Source organism: Erigeron canadensis, chromosome 1 (genome assembly GCF_010389155.1).
Source record: "Erigeron canadensis isolate Cc75 chromosome 1, C_canadensis_v1, whole genome shotgun sequence".
Classification (NCBI taxonomy): Eukaryota; Viridiplantae; Streptophyta; class Magnoliopsida; order Asterales; family Asteraceae; genus Erigeron; species Erigeron canadensis.
The window spans coordinates 29,027,227-29,043,347 of NC_057761.1; the positions used below are offsets into that span (position 1 = coordinate 29,027,227).

Genomic DNA, 16,121 nt, shown 5'->3' on the forward strand with positions numbered 1-16,121 from the left:
GGATTGCTTTCTTGGAGGAAAATCTATTGTAATATATATACATATATTCATGAGATTAATGAGATAATGATTCATTATCCTCTATCTTTTGTTCTTATTTATTGTTCTTTTACAATACGTTATCAGCATGAGTCTCCAAAACATCCGAGCTATCTTTCATTGCCGTCGATTGATGAGATATATGATCAATAAGCTTTAATTTCCAGTTGCGGTTACGTTAGAAGTTTTTCTAATATCTAAGTTTGTCGTCGGTTGAGGTACAACTAACTTTATATATAGATTAATGAAATTTTCACTTTGGTAATATGATAATAATTTATCCTGAAAACATAATTCTTTACATTATGCGTTACGTATGAGTATACGTGTCTTAAATTAAAACCCGTAGCCTGATGACACATGTTGGCTAGCTATCTTTTACTATCATATATCATGTATATATATGTATGTTTATGTTGATAGTTATATTGTAGGTATATATGAATTTTATATTGTTCTTTTTCTCACTTAAAAAGAAAAACTACTTATATATACCTATGAATCTATAATTTGATTGACGATAACCATATTATGCAATCAAAATCAAACATAATATATAAAATATCGAACAAGGCTTGTTGCTTAATTTTTATGTTATTTACTATTGTTATCATTACTTGTGTTTTTGAAAGCTTGATTACTTTTATATTTTTGTGTAGCCTAAATTATATAGTTTACGTATATTAATTACTATATGATATGATAGCCTGATTCCTCTTAAAAGGATTGGAGTTCATACATCAAATTTTAATGATTAGTTCCAGGCAAATCTTGATGTATATACATGTTTCCTGCATTTACATTATTTGCAATAACAATATTTATTAATTATATAGATCTATATTATGTTATATATATATATTTTGAATTAATTAGTTTTTATTTGTTATAATAATTATCAACTATTGAAAACACAGATATTTTTCTTTGGTTTAGTAGGCGTCGATCATGTATATAAGACGTTATACTATGACTGGTAAAACGAATATGTGCTATTAGATTGGCAATATTATGGCTTTGTTTCTTTGTCAAGTTATATTGGTTGTGATTTTTAGAATAAATTATGGCTAATTTTTTTATTATTGCTTTCCATGCATTATGAGTTAATGTGATTAAACAAGTACGTATAATTTAAGAATGATGGGCTGATTTGTTTTCTTTTTACCCCGTAAATAAGTTGTTTCGAGCAAAATTCGTACCTAGATTTAATTGGATTTTTCTTTGGAAAGTTCCGGCTAAAGTTTTGTGATGCATAATTTTGAGTCCATTATTTAAGGTTTATTTGTTTTTTCTTCATGTCAATAAAACTATATATGGTTATTTAACTATTTTATTTTATCCATGACTAGATAGTTCCATTATTTGACTATAGATGGAATTGATGTTATGACGAAATTATAAAGTATTAAAACTTAAACTTGATATTCTATAAAGATCGCATGAAGAAATCTATTCCATCATTTACATATGCTTGTAAACCTTAAAGCAATGAATATGATTAACTCATTTTTATGCCTACTCTGGTTGATATTGGTGATTATTTGCGAATAGAATTATTGAAGATTATTGGATAGTTCTTGTGATTGCTTTGGCTTCTGAAATATCTAATATGATTTTCTCGTATAAAAAAAATTTAATATGCATGCATGTGATTGAACAAGATCTCTTAGTTTACATATATAACTAGGTATTGGATGATGAGACTCTACAACGTGAATCTGGTTTATACAATATATTCTAGAAGCTCTGTTGTAATATTCAATCTGCACCTTAAAAAAAATATATGAATATTACTTATTGATTTCAGAGATGTCAATAGGTCGGATATAGGTTAAAGTGCATAAAATAATTGGACATCTACCATAAAATTTACGTTAAATGAGAAATTCACATAGAATTGTAGAACTAGTTGATTTGAAGATGAAAAAGAAATATATAAAAAAATTAATTTTATCAAAAATAATTCAAAAATTATAGCTTTTTATTTGGAATATGTGTGTAAATGTTTATTTGGAGTGGAAAACGAATAATCCATGTATGATTAAACGTCATTCAATGTCATATCCTTTTTCGTATACGAGATAGGTACCCACGCAATGTGGTGGTGGTGGCGGCAACGGGTGGTGTTACTGACGGTGGTGGTAACGATGTGGTTATTAATCTTAAAGTAATTGACGTAAATGGTAGTGTAATTATTTTATGGTTAAGAGATGTATCTTTTGTAAATAACTTTATTAAGAATATTATATAGATATTAGGTGAAAGTATTTTAATTAATTAATAAAAGAGATAGATAATTTGGATAAATATGAGTATAAAATATTTTAGGAATATATTGGGTATATTTAGTGCGTGAGTTAGGAATGTATTGAAAATTAAGGATATTTTGGGTATTTTAAAGGTAGAAAGTTGAATAGAGGAGAGAGTAGTTTGTTTATTAATATAGTATAGATATAGATATAGATCAATCATATATAAAAATTGAACGGGTGAGGCCGATATCCACCAAATCGGCTGTCATTGCGATCTTTAATTCTTACGAGTTCCAGTACTTTATTTAATAAACTTGAGTATTTTTATACTCCCTTATAAAAAGTATTGTATTTTTTAAAATTCAGCATTTTTTTTCCCCAAAATACCCCTACTTAAACATAAAACCCTTATATAACATCTTTTTTCCATTCTTTTTAATCATTACACACTCTCATTGACCTCTATCACCCTCCGCCACCACCTTCTTTCTCCACCGCCTCCCTCGATCTCCGGCCACCACTGCCTCCCTTTTATATTGTCATCACCTTCTAGTCGCCGCAACGCGCGAGCACTATGCTCGTTATTGTTAATCAAAATGTACATAACTTAAAAACTTATTGTTTTCATTAAATTAATAACAAGATACGTTACCCGGGCGTTGCCCCGGGAGACATTATATTTATTGTGTTCCGTACTATGTAAAAACTATTACATGCTTTTAGAAACATTATATTATTATGGTTAGATGTATATATTCAAAACATGCACCCTACTGTTATGTGTATGTATACTATGTAATAATTCACTTGTAATAAGATGAGATAATCTTAAAAATGTTACAAACTTAAAAAATAATAATATGCAATTAAAATAAATGATCTTTGTAAACAAATTAGAAGCAATTTAAAAGATCAAAACATAATTTGTCAAGCCCAAAATTTAAAATATAAGATGGGTCCAAAATAAAATGAAGTTAGCCTATTAAGAAAATGAAAACGGGCCCAAAGAAATAAAATGACCCGTTACTATTCTTTACACGCATTTTCGTACCTTTGTTTTTAATATATATATTAATGAGAAATGATGCATTATGAAAGTGTTTTGACAAACTACTGCATGTAATAATTATTGCTTTAGATTATACATACACATCATAAGCATATTGCTATAAATCTTACTTATAACTTATAGTTTGAAATTTGCGTATATGATATATAAGACTATGCCTGAGTATTAGACGAATAATGGTCACTATTATGATATTTATTTATCATGCTATGCTTGAACATATTATATATATATATATATATGCCTGAGTATTAGACGAATAATGGTCACTATTGTGATATATATCATGTTATGCTTGAACATATTATATATATATATATATATAAAAGACTATGCCTGAATATTAGACGAATAATGGTCACTATTGTGATACTTATATATCATGCTTTGCTTGAACATATTATATATATATGTATATATATTTGATTGGACATCTTATATTATCCGTTTTACATATATGAGTATATTGTATGGATTAAATAAAATGTTAGTTTCATAATATAGAATTATCATGAGATGCATATTTTGATATCTGATTATGCATGTGAGTTGTGCAAAGTACATGCGAGTCTAAGGGATAATTTATTGACATTGATATTTGATTAATTGGCATGATCGGTTGAACCATCTTGGGTTAATGTTGATGCGAAATATTAGAAGAATCTAGAGATTTTTTTAAGTGATTATTTAAATTATGAATATTTACTCTATATGAATGTGTATGCAATACAATGAGGATTGAATCCTTTATTTTAATGGAACATATGCTAAGGAGATGTAAGTAGGCATATACATCGTCCATCAAAAGATCATTTAGTGTTTTAAATCGATGCATCGTCTAAATGGGTCATCAAAGTCGCAACATGAAGTTTGCGTGATTAATTGCTCATCTGATAAGATTGAGAACATGTTCCATATTGTATTGGCAATAATGATTAATTTTGTAATTGATAATTGAGAGCAAATGAATGACTTATGATTTGAGCTCATGTTATTTAACATGCAATAATATGAACTCGCATCATGCCAATAGTGTTCCTCCCCATTGAAATTGGTTTATGGTCAGAACCAAGTATGTCTCATATATGAGTTTTTTTGGTTGTGCGATATATGTTAAAGTTGCTCCACCACAATGCACAAAGATGAGACCTTAAAAAATGTTGGAAATAATGTTGGGAAAATAGACGTGCCTTGGAAGTGTATAGACTTATGCTTTGATTCGGTTCGAAACTGTCTGATTACACTAGACATTAGTATGGCTGTTTTGGGTATGAGTTGGAACATGAAAGCGGTGTACGTATTCAATAAAGCCATCCTTGAAAGATTTGTTTATGGCTAAAGTTTCTCATTGACATGATTTAATTTTTCCAACATTAGGGGGAGATGTTCCCAACATTAGGGAAAGTGGAAAGCAGCTAAAGAAGTAAGAATGAATTATTAAAGATCCTCACACCAATGAATACAAGCTTAAAAAAATTTGTGGGATAATTCATTCAGAATATTTAGTAATTGCCAGCAATGTAAACTAACCAAAAAGCTGTTTATGCTCCGATTGATAATGAGTGATAGAATAGTCGATTCCAAAATAAAAGCCTTGAAATAAAAGGAGCATAAAATTTAGATGGTCAAAGTCGAGGCACAAAGACCCCAAAAGAGACTGATGACGAGAAACTAGACATGGAGTTTTTTGAGAAACCCCGGGTACTTGGAAATAATGAGATCTCAATGAGTTGTGACATGTCTAGAGAATTGTGGAATCGAAAAGTAAATAAAAGCGACGTCAAGATTGATTAAATATGATAGTGCGAAGAGTATGAATAGTGTGAGGATCTTGAAAGCATGCATGCACATAAATTGATATGTTATGAATGATTGGCCAAGATGAAAAGACGCTACTAGTTTGGGACATGAAGTCCAAACACTTGAAAGTGCAGAAATTATATGGTGGAAGCAAGTAAATTAAAAGTCTGGCAAAATTAGAAAGTATTGATTCGCGTCTAGTATATAAAAATAGAGCTCATTTGAAATTGAGATTCCATGAAGGATATAAAATGCATGAAGCATGTCTCGTGATTAAAAATGATTGAAACACGTGTGAAAAATTCTCAAGAATATTGTTTGTCGTTGAAATTATTATGGTTGAAATTTATAAAGAAATCCGGATTTGGATATGATATAAATTTCATGCAATTTTGATGATTTGAATTTCGATGAAACTTTGAAGGAGTGTCCAATGGTGATTGAATTAATGAATGTGAGATGAAAGACAAAGTTTGTCTTGATTTATGAATTTAATATCTTAAGAATGAATTAATGTGCATGACAAATAAGAGAGAAAGATAATAAATATACTGATGTTGATAATAAATGACGCTCATGATTATGAGGTCACATGATGCTTAAATTGCCTCTTTTATAAATTTTTAGATAATGATCATATTATTGGTTTAGAAGTGTCGTCATTGAAACACTAATTATTTTCGCAGTTCAAACATGAATTATACATCATTTACCTTGAGTTTATTGGCAATGTGTAACTTGTGAAGTATGAGGATGTACTTAAATGAGATGCATGATGTATTACTAATCCTCAAACATGGTAGGTGAATATATGTGAAGAGAATAATATTTGAGGATTTCATTTTTACGAGAAGCAATGAAATTTATATTGTTAAGACATTTCATATGTCAGGCATTGAAAACATTTGGTAATAATGAGAATTTTTAAGTGATGTGATCATGAGGGGGAGAAGATATGCGTTGCACTCTTTTCCCTTGAGCAAGGCTTTGTCCCACTGGGTTTTCCTGTCAAGGTTTTTAACGAGGCAACATCCCCAAGCGTATTAAAAGAATTATGTACTCTTTTCCCTTCACTAGAATTTTGTCCCATTGGGTTTTATCTAGTAAGATTTTAACGAGGCATCATGTCTCCAATCGATGGACATCAAGGAGAGTGTTATGGATAAACATGGAATGGATGTCGATACCTATTTACTAGATATTTAGAGATCTTATACTTTATTAGAGGATTGCTTTCTTGGAGGAAAATGTATTGTTGTAATATATATACATATATTCATGAGATTAATGAGATAATGATTCATTCTCCTCTATCTTATGTTCTTGTTTATTGTTATTTATTTTACAGTTTTACAATAATAAACTAATACTTTGTTTCATCAAATAGCTCAGGCTTTTACTTAAACTACCATCACTAAAAGTGCACTAAGCTGACATTAATAAGATGAGACACTCGCGTTTGGACCCCACTCGGTAACATCCAGACACGATACATACGACCATGTCTCCAGGGTATCTTATGGAGATCGACAAACCGTACATATACTATCTGATTGTACAACCTTGAAAGGGCAGACTTTGTCCCCTATTAGGCATTACAAGCCGAACACTGAACCCCATGCTCACTAGGTCGTACAGGGGTCTGGGCCAACCTCGATCCTATACCCTTATGAATACCCACCCCAAATTCTCGTTTGGGATGTTTTATTGTTCACATACCCAAAATACTTAGTGGCGTGGATGACGAGTCCATCACCGTAAAGGAATCGTTAGCAAATATTCAAAATTTTTCCGTCTTTTCCGTAGAAATATTAAGCCCAAGTACCTAAACGAGATCTTTTGCTTAAACAATTAGAAATAAGGAAACTACTAATTATAGTCTCAGGAGTTATCATCTAAGAGGTTTAGATGCCGACCTCGAACCTATGACCCAAAGTTTTGCAATTTAATTTCTAGGACCATTGAACCACATAGTCTCAGGAGTTATCATTGACATGCATAAATAGATATACAATGCTTTTTATATCAAAAACTCGTCTCGTCTTTTGAACTTTATGATAAAATACAATTATTTTATTCAAATTGTTAAGACCAATAGAATAAAATGTACACCAAAATGCATGACAAATTTGAATTTAATGATATAAAATATTCTTTTTTAATACAAAGTGATCAATTATTTAAAATTCTAAAGTTTTTGTTAAATGCAACCTTACGAGACATAGTTAAAATATATTAAATAAATATATAATTATCATTAAATTCAGGATGTGGTCTTAAAAAAATTCTATACACGTATATTGCAGTTTAAGTAATACAATTTTGCATTTTCTTTATTATAAATATAAAATTTTCTATTTCTTTTACTAAAAAAAATTTAAACAAATAAGTACATGTATCAATTTTTTTGGGGAAATCAAAAACTGTTTGTCTTTACTAGTTTCAAAATATTAAAACTCCCCTTCCAAACATCTCTTATTTACACTTATTGCCACTAACTAATCTCTCTTTCTCTGTCTCTCTCTGTGCTTCACCGGCTTGCTTAAGCTTAAAAATCTTTCAAAAATATTTTGTAAATTTTTTTACTCTACTTCTTTATTTCAACTTTCTCTCTCTCTTTATTAAATAAAAAAAATTCCATCTTCATATAAATGCTTCTCTGAAAGTGAAACCCCATCAAACGTTTTCATTATATATTGATTTTCAAGATTATTTTTTTTCTCATTCTTCAAAAAATATATAATATGTATATATTGACTGCATTTGAAACATTTGAGCTAGATCTGCAGCTAAAGATTTAAACTTTTTTCAAGTTTAGGCGCGTGGGTGGGTTTGGTTTTTTGGAGAACACGATGTTTTGTGTTTGTGTTTGTTAAGGTTGTTTGTAAAGATTCAGGAAATGAATCGAAGTTTTCGGGCACCGGAAAAGGTAATGCCGGGACAGATGGCAAGAGGCCAAATGATGAGTTTCAATAATAATAATAACAACAAGAAAGATAAAGCAGAAGAAGATTTAGGGTTATTTTTAGAAATGAGAAAAAAGGAAAAACAAAGTGATCTTTTTAACCATACCTCTGATGAAGATGATTCCCTTATTGGTATGTATCTATATATATGTATATATACTTTTCTTTTTTACTGTTAGTAATTTGTAGTGTGTGTTTGTTCACTTGTTGTTTACATTATATTTCTTTACTATTCAAATATTGTTTGTTGAATAATTGACTTTGTTACTAGTTTTGGGTTGTTTAGCTAAGGGGGTGTTTGGGTTATAGTTTATTTTAACGGCTTATTGGCTTATCGAAATTTGAAAAAAGCCGATAAGCTTAGTTTTAACGGCTTATGAGCTTATGGTATAAAGCTTATTGCTTTAAGCAATAAGGTTTAACTTAATAAGCTCATAAGTCAGCGAAACTGAGCTTATTGGCTCTTTCAAATTTCAATAACCCTATATGCCGTTAAAATAAGCTATAACCCAAACACCCCTAAATGTGTATGAGAAAAGCGGATTGAAGGAGTAAATATTTTAACTTTGATTCACAAATTTATGTATTTAGGTATATATGTGTAAAATTGTGAATCGATATTACAACGGTAGCAAATTGATTTGCTACCTTTGTTTTTTGGCGTACAAGTACTATTTGGTAAATAAAACAAGGACAAGATTTAACATTTCAAACTTTGACTAAGTAGGATTGAAAAAGTTCCGAGTTGGAGATAAACTTTTGAAAAAATGCTTCCCGATTAAATTTATGAAAAAATAGCTTGAGAAAGGTTAATTACTTCCCGGTTAAATTTTTGAAAAATGCTTCATTTAACATGTATCCACTAGTTGGTTGTTGGGAATTTAAGAGGTCTGACAAAGATAATATCTGAATTCTATGACATTTATTAGAGGGTAAAAGGGGGAAATTTGAGTATTATGCTTCTTTTACTTCATATTGTTTTGGAGACCCAGTTATCTAAATTGCCATTACTGACTTAGGTTCTAAAAGATGGTTAATCTACTTGTGTATGTAACTTAATGATGATATATTTGTGCGAAGAATGTTTGAAATAGTTTTGTTATTATATTTCATTTTGCAGGATCGATCGAAGGAAGTTCTCAGATGTTCAGTATGCCTCCAGCAACGGGTGCTAGAAAGACTGGTGCTGATGAGTTCCTCAACTCTGAAAACGATAAGAACGATTATGACTGGTAATATGTGTTATTGGTAGTATTGTTTTTTGTTGTGTAATAATCTTGTAAGGATTATTTTTATGCGGTTGTTGCAACTCATTATGCACTTAAGTTTTGTTATTGGATTCTTGTATGCGCTCTTGGAAGAATGGATAGTTTGTTATGTTATTGACTTCATGTCATATTGTCATGTTGGACGTGGATTTGTTTTGTCGATATTCAGTGAGCATTGTTGTGTTTTCAGGCTTTTGACGCCCCCTGGTACACCTCTGTTCCCATCACTAGAAATGGAATCACAGAAGACCGTCATGGGTCAACATGGAACACCTAAAGCTCGTCCCACTGCACTAAAATCTCGAGTAAGAGCAAATTTTGTTTTCATGCCTAATAGCTTTATGTAGATTTTGTGTTGCAGTAATCCCAGTTTGTATATCTAACATAAGATTAATCTCCTGTCGCAAACATATTTCAAATTCATAACTTTATATGCTTGCTTGTGGTATATAGTTATCAAACACCAACCCAGAGGCTACTGGAAGGAATAACTTTGCAACTAGGCAGCAAGGGTCATCTCCTGGATTGAATATGTCAAGTGGTGGACTTCGCAGGCCAGGAGGTTCGAGGCCCACCACTCCAACCGGAAGACCTGCTACTCCAACTGGAAGGCCCACATTGGGCTCGTCTACTAGATCCAATTCTTTAACCAGAACGACTTCTAACATAACATCTAGATCCACTTCAAGTACAACGTCTAGACCCACTCCAAGCGCAACGTCTAGACCTACTTCAAGCGCGACATCTAGACCCACTTCAAGCGCGACGTCTAGACCCATTTCAAGCGCAACGTCTAGACCCACTTCAACTGCAACATCTAGGCCATCTTCAACTACAACATCTAGACCTACTAGGTCTTCAACACCTACTTCTCGCCCCACTATGGGTTCAACCAAGCCCATTGTGCCAGCTAGATCTTCTACTCCTACACCACGGTCTACAGCAAGATCCTCGACTCCCACAAGCAGACCATCTTTACCTGCAACCAAACCTGTATCACGGGCGCCAACACCAACCCGTAGGCAACCCACACTGACAACTGTAACAAGAACATCCACCCTGCCACTTAAATCTCCTCCTACAGTCACAAAACCGGTACCAAGTACAACAAGAAGTGCACCAGCACCACGGGCTAGTTCTCCGAGTGTAAGACCAAGACCATGGAATCCTCAAGAGATGCCCGGTTACTCCCTTGATGCACCGCCAAATTTACGAACCTCACTTGCTGATAGACCCACTTCAGCTACAAGGGGAAGACCTGGTGCCCCTAGTAGCCGGTCTTCATCTGTTGAGCCTGTGGCTAATGGAAGGGTAAGAAGGCAATCTTGTTCACCTTCAAGAGGACGACTTCCGAATGGTATGAGTCATATCAGTGGAAGTTCTGTGCCAATTCCTGCACTGAATCGTGCTTATGCTAAGGCTAATGACAATCTGAGCCCTGGTTTGTATGGCACAAAGATGGTTGAAAGGGTTATAAACATGCGGAAATTGGTTCCACCAAAGCAAGACGATAAGCATTCACCTCATAGTAACTTATCTGCAAAGTCATCTCCTGATAGCTCTGGTTTTGGCAGATCACTTTCAAAGAAATCCTTGGATATGGCTATACGACATATGGTAACTTCCCATCTCACATTTAATAGTTTACAAGTTTTGTCATATATTTTGGTTTTTCATCTTGCAAAGGAACCACGGTTTTTTTTGTGAAAATGCCAAAAAGCTTTATACCATCCAAGAATGAGGAATTTTTGTCACTTGTGGTAATATAAATGTATAATATTGCAATAATGCATTTGCGCTTTGTCCATGACAATTAACTGATCTTATTTTTTTTTTTTTTGTAATTCATGTTGGTTGCTTGCAACTAAAAGATGTGTTCTTTGTGAAAATGGCAATGGTAAAAAGAACAATAAAAGCCAAGCTTTATGGGTCAAACAACTAATTGGTCTATCTTTTTTTTTGCTCAAAGTTTGGTATAGATGCTATTTTGACCTAATTGCTATGAATGTGTAGATTGGGGCCATGTTTCATTTTTCAGCTGTGAAATAAGAAAGTCGTAGAGGAAAGGGTCAAAATGGGTAATGATAACAGTTAGAACTTATATCTTTTTAGGCAAAAAGTCTTTCGTTAAAAAAAATGGGGATGATCACTGATAGATGCGATAACTTTTTAGGCAAAAAGTGTTTGGTCAATCTGGCATGTTTCAACCCCGTAAAAAATCCACAGATTTGACCCAAACTTGTCATCAATGCTACAGCCTACATGACCCCCCCTCCCCGGGGGCAGTTTTTTTTTGCCACCTTCAGAGTGTGGTCATGATTTCTTTTCTTTCTTTGAAACAGGATATAAGGCGGACAGTGCCTGGTAACTTGAGGCCATTGATGACTAATATTCCAGCATCATCGATGTACAGTGTAAGGCCTGGTCCCACAAGAAGTCGAACAATTAGTGTTTCAGATTCACCTCTTGCAACAAGCAGCAATGCAAGCTCGGAAATGAGTGTGAATAACAACGGTCTGTGCTTGGATGGAAACATTGATGATGAAATTAGCAGTGAGAGGGGTGTCATTAACATCCGTGGAAGGTAACTTATGAGATGAATGCATAACTGTGATATCTGAGTTTTCTTAATTTGTATGTTAATTTGTCCAAATCGCTTAACCCATGAATGATATGGCATCATCTAATCTAGTTATTAGTTTGAAAAGGGTGCATTTGACTTGATTCAAAATCTGGCTTGAGAAAATCGGTTCAATTATCTCAACTTGCTTAAAGACCTTGTCTTTTCTTAGTTTCTTGGTTGATATGGTTTGTATCATTGTATCACGCACATAAACAAGAGCTTGAGCCTAGTAGAAATCCTCTCTTTCCATAGGTGTTAGTTCCAAGTGTTTGTGTAAACCAAGTGTGAGAGCATTGAAGTTACAAGTTTGATATGTTGAGAGATGACTTAGAAGTTGGGTTTGCTTAACTGATTGAAGCATTATTGATTAAATTATAAGCGTCGCATCATTAGGTACCCCCGGGTATGGGGGTACGTTTTATTGAGGCACCGAGTCAAATAGAGACTATGAATCGCAAGAAAGCAACATGTTTATAACAGTTCTTCCAGAAAAATAGAAGTAGTTATGAATTTGTACATTGGATCTATGTTTTTTAGAATTTCTGGTTCTGCCAATGTGCAATCAGAAATTTGAAAGCACTTAATGTGGAAAGGATGGTGTTATGTTGATGTTGTAGATTGTCTTGTTTGTTGGAGTCATATGAGTGTGACCATGACAAGGGGAAATCTTGTGATCTCTCATTTGTTGACTGAATGATATATTGTTTATCATATCTGGTTTGTTGATTAATAGACATGATCAAGAATAGAATTAATATGGTCCCGGAAATCAACCAAAATCCAAATGATGGAACGTGGTTATGGGCGTGGTAGTGATTTGATTGTGATGTACACATTTCATTATGTTTTGTTGTATGGTTGGGTTTTTTCTAATAGCCGTTTTTGGAATTTTCGTGTCATTTTTCATCCTGAAACATGGAAGATAACATAAGAAATAATAGAGATAAGGCAAGGAAAATTTGATTGAAGATAGAACTAGAGAAACTATGGTTACTAGTTGTGAAAAGAACTATACAAAAGAACTTGGGTATGAAACCATGTGGTCATGTACTAAAAAGTCCCTTTCTGACCCCTTCTTGCCTTTAATGTTAGTCTTTCTGCAATCTTAATGAAATTGATTTGTATTTCAAACAAGGATGGAACTTTTTTGTAAGGGGCCAAAGGGGGTTCGAGCCCCTCCAAAAGTTTTTGTTTTTAACACTATTTTTCTTATACATTCTTTAAAAATAATTTTTTATAATACATATTAGTCTCTCTTGCAAAGCTAAATTTTATATCTCATTGAAATCCGCCCCTTCATAGTAAGTGTTCAAGTTCCGTCATTGATTTCAAAGAAGACTAGTCTGACTAGAAAACTTCCAAAAATGAGTGATTATTTGTAAAATATAAACATAACATACATCTCTAATTAACATTAGGGGGGTAACAATTTAATTTGCAGCTGTTTCTTATTTTGTTTTTTTTATTCACTCACATAGGTGCGACACCCATAATTTTCCCTTGAGCCTGTGACCAAGGATACCTGAACGATGTCGATATCATGTCATCATCTTAGCAAACAAAATAACAACTAATTGATTTACATCAAAGTATCAAACAACTTCACCTATTCATTGTTAACCTTGAGTAATTATCAGAACATGCGACTAATCTTTCTCTATTATTTTCAAAAAAAAAAAAGAAGTAAAAAAATCAATGTGGCATTTGCATTTTCAAATCAAACAAGATTTTGTCCAACTACATGGTTAGCCCTCTTTTCTAGTTTCCGGCATATTCTTTAAAAACTAAAAAATCAATCTCCATGGTAAGTGAACAAGGAGTAAGTCTCCATATTCATGATAGTTGCCAACTGCACCTGCATTTGACCTGCATACTTCCCAAGTTTTTGTACTTGATGAATAGCCTGCTTTTCTGAATTTAACCTCTCGATATACATAACCATTTGTATTCCAAGGATGCAGGTGAAGCTTGCTACAAATTAAAAACGTATAAGAATGATTCATTTACAAAACTAGATATTCTACAGACCTATGTACGCTGAAAGAAAATAAAAAAAATTGGTTCTAGATAGAAGCACATATTGGCGGTTTGGCTAAAATAAAAGAAAAATCATTCACTGACTTGGATTTAATTGGTATCTGTGTTTGCCGATATGTATAAGATACATATGAAGAATATCAAGTAATCTTCATTAGCTATCCTTCACACTGATGCTGCAGTGATTATCATAATTCATACTTACAAACATATCTTCTACTTCTCTCTCTTATGAATGACAATTGCTGGTAAAAAAGAGGTGACAAAGCAAGTGGGTTGGGTAATGGGTCAAATGGGTAAATTTTTGTATAGTGTTTGGGTTAACCGCAAACACATGTTTGCCCACAATTAATATGCTAACTATGTTTTGAGACAATCTATTACAATAACAGCTGATCTGAATTTTATTAATAAAAGTGATCTATGAGGTTAGCTGCACTAAAATTTGACTTTGCGACTTTTGACTAGCTTGACCCGTTCCCCTGATTTCCTTTCAAGCTAAGTTTTTCGCTTAGCATGCATGTTTGAGTCAATCCTCACAACTCCAAGTCACACTCTTGTACACATATATAGAAGTATAAACAGACAGCTGATAAATGACATTGTCAAATGGTGATTTATCTATTTCAAAGTGTTGATTGGTCCATTGTTTTCGCCTGGACTTTGCACCTTATTTTGGTTTCATGTAGGATTCATTTCCACCTTAAAAATAAAGGGCCCTCTCTTTCTTTAAAGCATTGAAATCCCACTGTGAGATGTCTAAATAGGTAGGTGCATATTTCATTATTTCAAGTGCACCTTATGAAACACATGCAGGGGCGTATGAAAAATATTTGCGGTACAAAAAAGTACTAAGTCATTGTTTTTTTATAATATTGAAACTACCATGTACAATTTTAATTTTTGTAAATTATCTGTTAAAAATCAGTCAAGTTAAAAGTCGACCAAAGCCAAAACAAATATGTACTCGTATTAAATTACCTAGAAAGTCAAGGATGTCGTAAATACAAATTAAGCGATCTAGATAATCATAGGAAGGTGGGATGTTAATTAGAATATAATTGAGAAATTATATTGATAATGTCACTTAAGTCTTAACCACTTGGGTATAGCTCAGGTTGTCGATACTCGTATATGTGTTTGTCAATATGTATATCATACATATGAAGAATATCAAGTGATCTTCATTAGCCATCCTTCACACTGATGCTGCACTGATTATAATAATTCATACATACTAACATATCTTCTACTTCTCTCTCTTATCGATGACAATTGCTGGTAAAAAAGAGGTGGCAAAACAAGTGGGTTGGGTAATGGGTCAAATGGGTAAATTTTAGTATAGTGGTAACTAATTATAATTCTATTACTAAAAGTGATCTATGAGGTTAGCTGCACTAAAATTTGACCTAGCGACTTTTGACTAGCTTGACCCGTTCCCCTGGTTTCCTTTCTAGCTTAACGTTTTTGGCTTGGCTTGTTTGAGATAACACTGATGAACCTATTAATCAAAATTTTTGCAACTTTAACTCGGCATCTTGTAAACATAGGTCACTTCTCTTTGTCTCAGTTGTTGACTTGTTCATACATATAAATAATGCATTTACAGACAGTTGATAAGTGACATATATTGTCAAATGGTGATTCATCTATTTCAAAGCGTTGACTGGTCCATTGTTTTCCTGGACTTTGCACCTTATTTTGGTTTCACGTAGGACTCATTTCCACCTTAAAAATAAAGGGCCTTTTCTTTCATTGAAATCCCAGTGTGAGATGTCTATATAGGTAGGTGCATCATGCAGGGGCATATGAAAATTATATGGTACGAAAAAGTACGAACACACATTGTTTTACAAAGTTATATACAGGGTAGGGTTAACGTGAGAACCACAAATATGGAGAGAACCGTGAGAACCACTAGTTTCCCTTCCTCTTTCTTCTTTTTTGTGTGGTTTTTTGTTTTTTTTTTTGATTTTGATTTTTCATTTTTTGAAACTTGTTTTTGTTTTTTATTTTCATTTAACAAAATTTTTTTTTTTTGTAAAAAATCATATGGGTCACCGGACG

The 16,121-nt window shown here is 32.8% G+C and overlaps 1 protein-coding gene across 1 annotated transcript; it reads left to right on the forward strand.

Annotated features, from left to right (window-relative positions):
* Nucleotides 1–7,929: 7,929 nt before the first annotated feature.
* On the forward strand, nucleotides 7,930–12,728 carry LOC122579076 (mucin-5AC-like). The gene is made up of 5 exons (XM_043751168.1): nucleotides 7,930–8,258; nucleotides 9,247–9,358; nucleotides 9,585–9,699; nucleotides 9,848–11,011; nucleotides 11,737–12,728. Exons 1-5 carry the CDS (start codon nucleotides 8,060–8,062, stop codon nucleotides 11,980–11,982), a joined length of 1,836 nt encoding a protein of 611 aa, XP_043607103.1. The 5' UTR covers nucleotides 7,930–8,059; the 3' UTR covers nucleotides 11,983–12,728.
* The last annotated feature ends 3,393 nt before the right edge of the window (nucleotides 12,729–16,121 follow it).

Excerpts from the sequence above, each read along its gene's own strand:
- LOC122579076 (XM_043751168.1), top strand. The coding sequence starts at position 8,060 with ATGAATCGAAGTTTTCGGGCACCGGAAAAGGTAATGCCGGGACAGATG. Across the intron at positions 8,259-9,246 it reads TGAAGATGATTCCCTTATTG|GATCGATCGAAGGAAGTTCT; the intron begins GTATGTATCTAT and ends TTCATTTTGCAG. Across the intron at positions 9,359-9,584 it reads GATAAGAACGATTATGACTG|GCTTTTGACGCCCCCTGGTA; the intron begins GTAATATGTGTT and ends TTGTGTTTTCAG.